This window comes from Callorhinchus milii, unplaced genomic scaffold (assembly GCF_018977255.1).
Source record: "Callorhinchus milii isolate IMCB2004 unplaced genomic scaffold, IMCB_Cmil_1.0 Scaffold6, whole genome shotgun sequence".
NCBI lineage: Eukaryota > Metazoa > Chordata > Chondrichthyes > Chimaeriformes > Callorhinchidae > Callorhinchus > Callorhinchus milii.
In genome coordinates this window covers 13,359,562-13,373,429 of record NW_024704747.1, presented here as the reverse complement: position 1 = coordinate 13,373,429, position 13,868 = coordinate 13,359,562, and the positions used below count along the sequence as shown (strand labels likewise).

At 45.1% G+C, this 13,868-nt stretch overlaps 1 protein-coding gene across 1 annotated transcript in view; it reads right to left on the bottom strand.

The window, feature by feature from the left end:
- Window positions 1–13,868, bottom strand: part of iqca1 (IQ motif containing with AAA domain 1) — an 81,928-nt gene that overhangs the window by 24,762 nt on the left and 43,298 nt on the right. The window contains exons 10-11 of the mRNA XM_007905875.2: window positions 13,180–13,286; window positions 4,622–4,717 (exon numbers count right to left, since the gene is read on the bottom strand). Of these exons, the coding sequence (XP_007904066.2) occupies window positions 4,622–4,717; window positions 13,180–13,286 (203 nt within the window). The remainder of the gene's footprint in view (window positions 1–4,621; window positions 4,718–13,179; window positions 13,287–13,868) is intronic.

Sequence of the window (13,868 nt, the reverse complement as noted above, 5' to 3'; positions counted from 1 at the left end):
TTTGGGAGGAAGAATGAGGAGAGATAATATAAGCCGATGGTACAATCTTAAAGGGTGTGAAGGAACAGAGAGACCTGGGGGTTCATATAAGTAAATCTTTGAAGGTGGCAGGACAGGTAGATAAAGCTGTTAAAAAAGCATACGGAATACTAGGCTTTATAAATAGGGGCATAGGATACAAATATCAGGAGGTTATGATGAACCTATATAAAGCACTGGTTAGGCCTCAGCCAGAGTGTTCAGTTCTGGACACCACACTTTAGGAAGGATGTCAAGGTATTGGAGATGGTGCAAAGGAGATTTACCAGGATGGTACCAAGAATGAGGGATTTCTGTTATCAGGAGAGGCGAGAGAAGCGAGGATTATTCTCCTTTGAGCAGAGAATGTTAAGAGGAGACTTATTATGAGACAATTCGATAGGGTGAACATGAGAAACTATTTCCACTGGCGGGTGAGTTGGTAACTTGAGGGCACTGATTTAAAATAGTTGTTAAAAGAAAGAGGGGAGGTGAAGAGACATTTTTTCACACAGCGAGTTGTTCGGATCTAGAATGCATTGCCTTAAGGGTGGTAGAAGCCGATTCGATAACAACTTTTAAGAGAGATGTAGATAATTATTTGGGGAGGACAAGTTTGCAGGGCTATGGGGAGAGAGCGGGGGTATGGGATTGATTTGGGTAGCTCTTTTAAAAGAGACGTCACAGACACGACGGGCTGAATGACCTCCTTCTATGCCGTATGATTCTATGAATGGAAACAAAAGGATTTAAATAAATGTGGTGTATGTGTAGTGTAAGTATGGTTTGTCATTTTTTGAGGATCCCACTACTCTTGTTACTTTAAAAATAAATAATAATCCTTGCAATTTTATAGCCCGTAATCATATCTGAAGGACGTCTCAAATCGCTTCACAGGATTGACTGTGAAATGGAGTGACTTTGTATTTGTAGGCAAACATGGCAGCTCAGTTGTGCATAGCAATGTTCCACAAACAGCCATGAAATGAATGACCAAATTTTTGTTTGGTGGATTGTTGGCCAGGACTCCACAAGAAACTTCCTTCTCTTTTTGAACAATGCCATGGGATCATCAACATTCACCTGAACATGCAGACAGGATGTTGGTTTAATGTCTCATCCGAAGGATGGCACCTCTGACAATGTAACCATCCCCCCTCCGTCCAGCACTGCATCGTCTTACTCAAAGGCAAGAGTGTTACCACTGAGCCAGGCTGACACACTTTATCATTTCATGTGTGTCCAGCCAGGTCTTCCTTCACTTCCATAAGCAGAGCTTGTTGACTCATACCTCTTTGCAAGCGCACTCTTTACCCTTAGTGACTACATTTAAGTGTTTGCTGTGTTGGAAGCAGCACTATCACTGGAAAATAGTCTTTATACAGAGGGTGGTTGGAATGTGGAACATCTGCCACATACCATGGGTGTGGCTGAATCTATCAATCATTTCAAAAGACAGATTTTTGAAGAGGAGGAATAGTACAGGGCACAGAAAAAAAGCAGGAAAGTGGGATTAGTTTTCATGCAGAGAAAACTACCAGTGCAGGCTCAATGGAATGAGTGGCCTCTTTTTGGACTGTGACACTCTTAAGACTTCTGCTCTTGAACCTTTCAGTGGAGGGATTGTTGTGAGGGAGTGACACTGAAGTCATGGAGTGCAACATGGAGCCTGGCTCAGTTGGTAGCACTCTCATCTGAGTCAGTCAGAAGGTTGTGGGTTAAAGCCCCACACTGGGACTTGGAATCACGTAGGCTAAGTTGACGCTCCAGTGCAGTGCTGGAGGTGTGTTGCATTGTTGGAGGTGCAATCCTTTGGATGAAATGTTAAACCAAGGTCCCATCTGCCTCAGGGTACTGCTGGAATCTAATCAACTAAAATTGAATAGTTTGGCATAGATATTACTGTCCTGTAAGCTTTCCCACTACTTGTCCAGCTAGGACCATCCTACCCGTTAAGGCTTTGGGATGTCCTCCCGATGTGAAAGACGCTTTACAAATGTAATCTTGTTGTTGTTGTTTAGCTTGCAGGGTTAACAGAAGCTGAGTGGAAGGATTCCCTGCCCCAGTGACTGGTCTGTCCTGCCGATTATCAGTACCCTGGAGTTCTGCAGACCCGCCTGGTTTTGCTGTACTAGGAGGATGAAGTGAGAAGTCTCTCGGAACTTTGGCTCACGTCTACTTTTCATAATTCCTAGAAAGTGACTCAGCCAAGGGTGGTAACTGAGAAGTGGCTGGTTCATAGCCAAGGTGCAAGCCGTGCTGCTGAGTAACCATCGGAAAAAAATGCACAAATACTGCGGTTTCATTTATCAGTTTTAAATGCAAATCTCCACACTCTCACATGCAGCTCAATGCAAGAATATTTATTCTTATAACCTCTTGTCAATATTAATACTATTTTCATTATGATCCAGTGAAAGTGAGGGTGTTGGAGCTGTCCTGGTCTACCCTGTGTCTCCCTAAAGGAGACTTAGACAAGCGGACTCAGAGAATACTTTTGTTTGTTCTCTCTGAACTGCTCACACTCCAGCCACGTGTAGCTGCCAAACCCTGGTCACTCTGGGACTCCAACTTGGAACAATCAGCCTTAGTTTACAACATGTTCAGCCAAAGTTTTTACCACAATAACAGTCACTTGGTTACAGCATGTGGAACAATATTAAATAATACTAATAATCTGTGCATTTGAAATACTCCTTTGGGTCAGGAGGATGTCCCAAAGCCCTTATACAGTAGAGTAACTGTATTTTGTAGGTGAATCCGACAGCCGATTTCCGCCCAGCAATGTCGCACAAACAGCCAAGGAGCGAGTGATCAATTATATCTCTGGGATCGTTGGCCAGACACTGGGAAAGAAAAACTCACTCTTCTTTTCCAATAGTACCATGAGAGCTTTAACATCCACCTCAACAGGCAGAAGGGACCTCGGATTAACATCTCAGCTGAAGGACAGTACCTCTGAGAAGGCATTTTTTGTAGGCAAATGTGGAAGCGAATTTGCATATAAGGTCCCATAAACACCTTGTGAAGCGAACGACCAGTTTTATGTGGGCGATAGGAACAAGTCTGCATTTACAAGTAGGATCAAGCTGTTCAGGCTCTGGGGAATATCGCCTCTGAGCCTGATCCTGTCTGGGTGTCCAGGCTTGTCATCTTCCAGTCCTCTAGCTCAGTGGTTAGAGCACTCGCCTTGCAAGCGAGACACCTGGGTTCAATTCCAGACAGGGCGAAACCTTGGGCATGTTTCCTTACTTCACACGCCTAATAATAATCCCTCCAAAACAAAACAATAAATTGGTCATTTTTAATCCACCACTGTTTGTGGGACACTGTGTGCAATTGGCAGCCACATTTTGCCCACAAATATACAGTCAATTCACTTTACAGGATATTCTATAAAGCGCTTTGAGATGTCTAGAAGACGTGAAACGCACTATATCAAATGCAAGGATTACTATTATGAGCAGCTGATCTTATATGTTCTCCCACCCTGTACCAGGTGCATCAATGACAATTGCAGCACAATACTTGCCCTGGCTGTGATCAGGTAAACTCACAGACTCATGGTAATCGGGGATTTAACCCTGCGATTTCCAAGTCTGTAAGGTTTCATGTTGCACGCAGTGCTTTCACCCACTTAGTGATTTTCCTCCTTGGGAGAGGGGGAGGTAAGTGGTGTCTCTTTGTGGCTAAGCTGGCTTCAAGATGAAATGCCTGTCAATGGAAACCAGTCCACTCTCTATGGCAATCCCGGTAGTTCCTGAGCCAGGTGGGTCCGCAGTATTCCAGAGCACTGCTGATGACAGCACAACCAGCCTGGCTTATTTGCAGGACTTGGAGGAGCAGCCCAGTCACTAGGGATAGGGATTCTTCCCACTCAGCTCCCATTAACTTTACAAGCCAAAGCCCTCACAGGTAACTGGACAAGCAACGGAAAGCTTACCAGATGGCGCTCTCAATGACAACCTATGTGCTTTTAGCTGGTTAAACTTCAGTAGTTACCCCAAGACACACTCTGGCGTCTCCAAGAATTGGCTCTCTCCAATCTGTGCTTAATACTTTCCAGAATTAGGTAAGAAGGGCATCCCTCCAAGGAAAGAGAGTGCATTCCATTCCAGACACAGGGAACTTTGGAACTTTCCATGTGTAGGCAGAGTATGTGTGGAACTCTGATTGGTTTGGATATTCTTAAACATGGTGATTTCTGCATGTGTCAGATACCCGGCTGACCCCAAAAAATTACTCTGTCATGGGGGTGGGAAGAGAACTTCCATTTATAATAACCAAACATCCTGCTGTAGGTTGGTTACAGGTTAGTAACACCAATATATATGAAAGACTCCAACCCTTGGCTTTTGCTAACCTGCACCAAATACTTTCTGGAATTAGGCAAGTAGGGTATGTCCTATTCCAACAATTTCTATGTGTAGGTGGGATGTCTGGAATTCTCAGTTTGATTTGTCTATTCTTAAACACAGTGATGGGTTTCTGCACGAGTCAGACACACAGCTGACCAAAGAAAAGCACAGTAGTTCAATGAGCATCCCCTCAGTGCTGTTTACAAGTTTTGAGCCAAACATTATTCTTCACACTGAGTACCTACCTTTTTTCTGCCTTTCTTGGATTTTTTCACTGTGCCTTCATCCCTGTCTATTATCAGCTTTAAATTCTTCAGCTCCTGTCTCATCAGCTCATCCACCTGCCGGAAAAGTCAGTTTTATCCATAAAATACAGATGAGACATTAAACTGAAGTCCATCTGCCTGTTTAGGTGGATGTTAAAGATCCTATGGTGTAATTGAAAAAGAGAAGGATGTTTCTCTCTCCTGCTGTACTGACTGACAATCCCCCAAATAAAATTAGTCATTATCATCAAGGTTGTTTTTGGAACATTGCCACGCACGAACTAGCCTGAAAATACAAAGTCAGTGCATTTTACAGTATATTCATCGCGGCATATGTTGTTGGTTGTCCCAGAGCAGCCACCTTGACTACACCAACACCCACTCATTACACAAGACTCTCCCCTGCATCTATAAGGCAAACCCTTCCCACATCCTTCACAACTCTCCTCCCCCCCTCAAACCCCACGGTCATTCAGCCCCCACAATCTGCAACCCCGCAAACCCCTCCCCTCAGCATCCAATCCCATCAGCTCCCACAAAACATTCACACCTTCTCAAACAAAGAACCCTCCATCCACAACCTCACCCTGGATGAGCATATTGACATCCCTGGCTGTCCCCCAACAACCCCAACCCTCTTATCAAAATCTCCCCCTCTGGCTATACATTCCACCACACCCCCTGCCGCAACCGTTGCAGCATTGGGGTGGCCCTCATGTTCCAAGCCTCCCTTAACCTATCCCACTAGTCCTCTGGCTGTTTCCCTCTTTTGAGCACCTTATGAAAGGCGAGCACCTACTTCAAAAATCCTCTCTCCTTCAAAATACTCCTTGTGTACAACCCCCCAAACCTCCTGGCTTCTTCCTTGTAGACATCCTCTCTCCTCTCATTCCTGACCCTCTGGACTGAATGCCTGCTCATCCTGAGTGACTTCAACCTTCATCTCAACTCCTCCTGCCCCACTTGCTCTGACTTCACTGCCCTCTTCTCCACCCTAAATCTCTCCCTCCATATAAACTCCCCGATCCACAACTGTAGGCACACCCTAGACCTTGTCATCAACCACGGCTTACATGTCTCCAGTCTGTCCATCATGAACCAGGCCAGCTCAGACCATTTCCTAGGTTCCTTCTCCTCTCACATCTCTCTCCCCACCATCAACCCCTCCACCATCCTTTTCTGCCCATTAAAAAGGCTTCCCTCCAAGACCCTCACAAATGCCCTCTCATCCTCAGACCTCATCACCCTCTGGCATTTCCACCTGCAGCCACCCCGATGCAGCCATCAAGCTGTCTCTCCTCCACCTTCAACTCCCTGAACCTCTTGAAATCCAGGACCATCTCGAAACCTACCAGTTCCCCTGGTACAATAGTCATCTCCGCTCCCTAAAATCACAAACCCGGTTGCTCGAACGCAGGTGACAGAAAACCAACCTCGCAGTTCATTGCCAGGTATGGCTCAAGCACCTTCACACCTACCACCGCTCCCTCTCACAAGCAAAAACTCAAAAGATCATTCTGGAAGCCAAAAATAACTCCCAAATCCTATTCTTCACCACCAACCACCTCCTCCGTGCGCCTCTTAAATCATTACATCAAACGCCAATTATCTCAAACCTAGTGGGCTCTCTGCTCAAGTGAGGCCTTTTATATAGGTCTCAAATAAAAGCAACCAGTTTTGACTGGTCAGCAAATGTATTAAACCCAAACACTTGGCCTAGGATTAACTGCAAATTGCCTTGTTTGCCTGCTTACATGTAAGGTTGCCTCGACTTCAAGAAAGATTTCCCACTCTTCTGCTGAATGCAAGAGTTTTCTTTTGCTCTCTGGTATCTCTCCTACTGAAGAATTCCCACTCTCAGCTAATTCCCTAACCAAATTCTCACTCTGTTCCAACTCACTCAGTGCCCTCCTCACACTGCTGGGCTCTCTGCTCGAGCAGATTTCAGAAAGATGAAAAAACAATAGAACAGTGATAATGGGGGACTTCAGTTATCCTAACATAGACTAGCAAAATAACAGTGTAAGGGGGAAGGATTCCTGAAATGTGTGCAGGATAACTTTCTGGATCAGTGTGTTCCAGCCCAAAAGGAAGGAAGCAGTGCTGGATCTAGTTCTGGGGAATGAAGTGGGGCAAGTGGAGCAGGTTTCAGTAGGAGAGCATCTGGACAAGAGTGATCACAACATCATTAGGTTTAGAGTACTTATGGAAAAGTACAAGGAACAATCAAAGGTAAAGATATTCAACTGGAAGAGGGCTAATTTCAGTGAGTTAAAAAGTGACCTAGCCAAGGTGGACTGGAAAGAAAGACTAGCAGGTAAAACACCAAACGAGCAATGGAAATCTTCAAAGAGGAGTGCCACACATGAAACATAGGCGTTTCAGATGTGGGACGTCCTCCCGATGTGAAAAGCGCTATATCAAATGCAAGGATTATTATTATTATTATTATTATCTACTTCTCCTCCTCCAGCATCAACTCTCCGTTAACTGATGTCCTGTCAATTTGTTTGACAGCCATCAAGGCCCGGATAAGCGCAAATTTCCTGCAGCTCACCTGCACTGGATACTCACCTGCACAACAGTCCCTATCCCCATCACACCAGTCCTTGCCAGGCTCCGCTGGCTCCCAATTGCTGAATGGATCAATTTGAAGATCCTCTCACTCGTTTTCAAATCCCTTCATGCCCTCGCACCTCCCTACCTATCCAATTTGCTTTAGCCCCCACTCCCCCACCTGCTGCCGCCACTCGGCAGCCTCCGTCCCCTGTTCATCACTCGTTCCCTCCGCTACACCATCGGTGACTGCGGCTTCAAAACACAGCACAGGACACAATGTAATGAATGGTGTGTGACTGTGTGTGTTTTTTGGGTAAGGGCATTCAGTGTGAGCAAGGGAAGGGGAGGATTAGATCTCTGTTCGTGGAGGAGAACCTCACCCACCCCCACCCATCCCCCCCAGCCCATGCACATGGCTGCTTGCGACACAAAGAAAGCCCAGAGTGCTCAGGCTATCGCCCTCCCGTTATAACATTGAGTTGTGTTTAAATGTGTCCCAGGGACCTAGCCTCCGATTTCTCTCCTGGTGACTAAAGCTCCAACTGCTGATTATGACAGTATCAAAATAGCTGCTGCGGTCTGGGAGTATGAAAAGAGCTGATCTGTTCCTTCCTGACCTGCAGGGAGTATCTGTTCTGGGTTTAAAGTCTCCACCTTTTGAGTATCTTTGAATACTCCCATGCTGCAGACCCAGTGGGCAGTGCAGAGTGTGGGGGGAAGGAGCATTAGTGTGTGGGGGGAGAGTGCAATGTAGGGGGGAGTTAGCAATGTGAGGGGAGAAGGAGCAATGTGGGGGGAGAGGGCAGTGCAGAGTGTGGGGGGGGGGGGGGGTGGGAGTGCTGAGCATGGGGGAAATATGGAGGGGAGGGTGGCACTGTGGAGTCGGGGGGGCAGAACTGAGCGTAGGGGCGCAGTGCTGAGCATGGGGGCCAGTGTGGGGTCAGCGTGGGATGGAGCAGTGTGAGCAACAGGGGGGGAAAATCAGTGTAGAAGTGGGGGTTAGGGGGCGTCACTATGAGCACGCTCTAATAGGAACAGGAGGAGGCCAGTCGGCGTGCTCTGACAAGGCCACCCTAAATTCAGTTAATTTCTTTTTAAAAATATCAGAAAAAAATGGCTTTGAAATCATGACTGAATTTATGTGGAATCATTTGCAATTCCTTCAATTCAGCCCAACAACGGCTTCTGAAACACAAGTTACTGGAACCTCAACATGTCCGAACAGCAACTGTTTATATGTTAACTTCACAAAACCATGCAAATGTGGAATGTCAGCCTCACTGATTGGAAGCTTGATTCCAGGATCCTCTTGGCAATGCCCAAACAGAAAGAGATCAAATCCATATAATCTATTTAAAGAGAACTACTGAGAATAATCGCTTAACAAGACATACAGGCAGGTTCTTAGCAAACATTTGCCAGCCTGGCTCAGTTGCTAGCACTCTCGCCTTTGAGCCAGAAGGTTGTGGATACGTCAGGACTCTGAGGTCACATTCCAGCATAGTGATGGGGGTGTGCTGCACTGTTAGAGATACCATCCTTTGGATGAAACATTAAACTGAGGTCCCGTCTGCCTGTTCAGGTGGAAGTTAAAAATCTCATGGCACTATTGAAAAAGAGAAGGGAATCTCTCCTTGTGTCCTGGCCAAGATAAAAAATGGACACTCACTTTACGGTTGTTTGGGAGACATTGTGTTGTCCAAATTGGCTGCCATGTTCACTTACAAAATGCTCTATATAGTAAAATCCTGTGAAGCACGTGGAGACGTCTTCCCGATGTGAAATGGCTACACAAAATGCAAGGATTATTATTATTTTAAATACTCCTTCAAGGTCCTCATTGTATGAACAATGGAGATCAGTCTCTTTGCTCCCCTCTGCAGGAGGGCTCCTTGTCATATCAAAGAGGCTAGACTGGACACAGTACTCAAAGTGTGGTCTGACCAGAGCATGGCTGCGTTTGCTACCATTTACCATAACATTTTTCAGCTTTGGGCGTCACGTTAATCAATACATGGATTATGGACAGGCTGAAATGTTAGCTAAGAAAATGAGTTACGTTAATAAGCAGTGGTTAAATGAAGTCATGCTTTGGATTTTAATAGCCGGAAAGGAATAATAATAATCCTCGCATTTGTTAAGATGTTTTAAAGCACTTCACATAATATACCGTAAAGTGGATTGACTGTGTATTTTGTGGGTGAAACGTGGCAGTCAATTGCGCACAGCAATGTCCCACAAACAGTCGTGGATTGAGTGACCATGATTATTATGTGGTGGTCCTGCCAATTAACAACAACTGGGTTCCTACTTACTGCTAGGTAAACAGAGGTGTGTGGTCCTCTCGCTTATGAGCTGAGTGAGCTAACCATTACGCTATGTAGACTTCCACTATGGGAAGGGAGAAGAGAAAACTGAGGAAGGGAAGACTTAGGAAGGGAAAGACATACAAGGCCAAGGAAAGAATGAAGAATGGGCTGATGATAAAGTGAGGTTTAAGAGGACGTGGTATGACGTTTCTGAAGCTTGAGAAGAACAAGAAAGGGAAGCGCAGAGGGGCAAAGAGCAAGGCAATGTAGATAATGACAGGAAAGGGTGAGCAGAGGGAGAGAATAAAGACCAGAGGCAAAGGACAGTTCACACACACTTTAGCCAGCAAGCCTTTATCTATTGTACCACATTGAGAGGAGCTTCCAGCTGCTTAAGACTCGCAACATGCAAACTTGAACAGGGAGAAATTCCACCAGATTTGTTCTAGCATTTCAGAACTTTTTTAAAAAAATTTGGCAAATTCTCTTTAATTCTGAAATTGGTTCTCTCTTCTCCACATTTCATTTTAGAATTGCAGAAAACCAACTTCAATAGTGAAGAGTGAGTTCAACAATTTGCCAAATTCTGATCGCGTGGAAATGCTACGTAAATAAAGTAACAGTGAGAAAGATCGTTGTTGTACAGCTCATCCCAGCACACTGCCTGTGTCCAGACTGATCCCCAGTCTCTGCCAAATTAATAATAATAATCTTGCATTTGATATAGTGCCTTATCACATCATTGAGGCATCTCAAAATGCTTCACAGCTGTAAAATGTAAAGTGGATCCACTGTAAAGACTGTGAATTTTGTGGATGAAGTGCAGCAGCCATTTGCGCACAGCAATGTCCCACAAACAGCCATGGAGCGAGTGACCAATTTTTTATTTGGATGATTGTTGACCAGGACACCAGGAGAGAGAAACTCCATTCTCTTTTTGAATAGCGTCACGGCATCATTAACATCCGCCTGAACAGGCAGAAGGGACTTCGGTTTAATGTCTCATCAGAAGGACAGGATGTTTAAGTTTAAATTTCAAAACAGCCAAGTTTAGTTTTCCTGAAACAGCCAAACAAATACTCAGCTGAGAGTGAGAGTTCGAGAAAACAGACAGAGGATTAAAAACAGCAGCGTCAGAGGAAGAGACAAGCAAGGGCAATTGCATGCTCATGTTTGAAATGGAAAGTCTGAAGACACACTGTGTATTTTTAATATGTGTATCGCTCGTGGGATCGAGATTGCGGACATGAAGTGACTCCCAGAATGTGTGAAGCTTATTTCCTATAGGACTTGACACTTCTTTCCAATTCAAATGTCAGCAGGAAGTTAATAGGATTGCATCTGAAATCCTGTACGGGTTCAGATGCTGAAACATGTTCACAGAAACTTAAATCTTCTCCTGGCTGATTAAAACTGGGTAAAATGTCACAGGCTCCAACATGTCTGCAGTCAGACAGAGGGGGCTCGTTTATATTGTCAAATAAATCGCCGTGTAAATAAATTGTAATTCACATCAAAGAAGCTGATCTGTGTGCAAAAAAAATTGCTAATAGTTATTAACCCTTGCAATATTTTTGCAGCTGTAATGTTGGAAAAGGGTATTATGAGTTGGGAAAGGTAAGCACTAAAATACAGTAACAATAAATAATTATCATCTATGCATTTTATATAGCGCCTTTGCATTTTATTATAGCATCCCTGCAAGCCAAAGCCCTAACCATTAGGATGGTCCTAGCTGGACAAGCAACAGGAAAGCTTGAGAGGCAGTGCTCTCAATGGCAAGCTATGCAGTATTAACTGTTTGGACTCCGGCAGTTACCCCAACGTACATTCTGGGGTCCCAAAGCTTTGGCTCTTGCCAACCTATGCCGAGTATTTCCGGTATTATATAAACAGAATGCGTCCCTCCAGGGAGAGAATGCATATTCCAATCCAATAACTAGTTCTGGAATTTTCATGTGTAGGTGAGACGCATGGAATTCTCATTTTGGTTTGGATACTCTTAAGCATGGTGATGGGTTTCCAAATGTGTCAGGCACCCGCTGACCCCCAAAAAGAGCATTATTAAAACATTGAGACATCTCAGAGTGTTCACATCCCTCAGCACTATAAAATACAATAATAATCCTTGCATTTGATATAGCGCTTTTCACGTCTTCTAGATGTCTCAAAACCCTTCACAGAATATATTGTAAGGTGGATTGACTGTTTTTTGTGGGAGAAATGCGGCAGCCAATTTCGCACAGCAGTGTCCCATAGACAGTTGTGAATTGAGTGACCAAATTATTATTATTTTTTTGAAGGATTATCCCTGGAAATGTGATCCGCCAATTGAGTAAGAACCTGGTTGGCTTTTGAACACAGACTCAAATTAAAACCCACGCTCTGAGAGGCTGACATTTCAGTGAATAGCCTTGTAGTTTGCACTGCGGGAAAACAATGATGTGTTGGTGCCTTTAGTGGAGCAGTAGGATCTGGATAGAGAAATATCTCCACGCAGGGCCCAGGGTTAAGCGAAAGACAAAACAGGGTTTTCATGATGAGGTGTTATGAGGCAGTTTTGAATTTTTATTTTTTTGCTGTGAACTAGGGATTTTTTTTACCCTCCCGCCCACCACCACACCAAATGAAGCTATTACATCACTTTGCCAGTAATAGCTTCTGTCAGAGTGTGTGAGGCAATGAACGGCCTCTGTGACAAATGCATATCAAAGTTGCATGCTTGTATCCACTGTACTGAAGTGTCAGCCTATACTAGGGGACGTGAATACACAAACTTCTGACTCAGAGGAGCAAATGACCATAGGGGCAGAGATAAATCTTAAATTAAGTTGTTTTTTTAAAAATAGATAGAATGGGTGAGGTATAGAGATTGAGGCAGGGAGTTCTAGAAGTAAGGTGTAGTGGCTTAAAGGCATGACTACCGATGGTGGCACGGAGGGGTTGGAGCTCACAAGCAGGCCCGTGCCAGCTGAACAAAGGGGACATTATGCTGTTAAACAGGCATGATGTGGGGCTTGCAGCCATTACCTTCTGACTCAGAGATGAGACCGCTGCACCGGCCTCCTTCATTTACCCATCCTGTCCATCCCACCAACAGCAGCTGGGCTTTCAGCGTACTTGTCCCTCCGGGCTGTGGAACTCCATCCCGTAGTCCCTCCAACTCATTATCTCCTTTGCCTCGTTCAAGGTCCATCTCAAGGCCTCTTTGACTGCACTTTTGGTCATCTTTCTCTTCCCCCCTGGGTGCCAAGCCAGTGTTGTTTACCTAATACGTTACCAATCTGTCCGCCCTCTCTGCTCGGTGGGCACTGACCTGCTCCACGTCCCCGCCCTGCCTGCTCCACCATCGACAGTCGCACCTTCAGCCTTTCTGGCCCCACCCTCAGGACTTCCATCCTCAAATCTCTCTGCCTCACCCTCTCCCTTGCCTCCTTCAAGGTCTATCTCAAGAACCTTCCTCTTCGACCGCGCCTTTGGTCATCTTCCCACCCCATCCCTCATGCCCTCCACCCCTCTTCACTCCAGCCCCCCAGCTCAGTTGCAAACCTTTCACTGTACAATACCATATAAATGCTATATAAGTGTAATTTGTTGTTGTAGTTAAGTGGAATGTTCTCCTGGTGTCAAAGTGCTGTATCTGTAATCAATGTTGTACAGTGTTTGTACCTGAATCCTCAGCTCCTCTTCCAGGTCCCTACGCACGTGTTCCCTTATCAGTTGCACATCATGCATCTGCTGGAAGTTTCCCGTCTCGTTGCGGATGAGCCAGATTTCTGCACGCCAGGCAGCCAGAAAAGAGACAGAGGGTTATTAATATTAATAATAATAATCCATACGATTGATTCAGCGCTTTTCGTGTCAGACATCTCAAAGCACTTCACAAGATACACTGTAGAGTGCAGTGACCATAGGGCGAAACCCAGCAGTAAGTAGGTACCTGCTTGTTAGTCGATTGGTGGATTGCTTTCCGTGGGTAATAATCCCTCAAAAAAAAATAATTTAGTCACTCAATCCCGACTGTTTGTGGGACACTGCTGTGTGCAATTGGCTGCCGCATTTCGCCCACAAAACACACAGTCACTACACTTTATGGTAAATTCTGTGATGTGCTTTGAGATGTCTCAATGATGTAATAAGGCGCCATATCAAATTCAAGGATTATTATTATTATTTTCTCTCCTTCACTCAGTGGATACAGAGCTGCTGCATGTCTCCAACCTCTCTGCCACCATCACTTTCAGCCATGACACCTCTAACCCCTGGAACTCCCTCCACCTCGCCTGAATTTGAAATCACATGGTCTAAGCTGACACTCCAATGCAGTGCTGGGGAGGGGAGGGAGGAGAGTGTTGCAT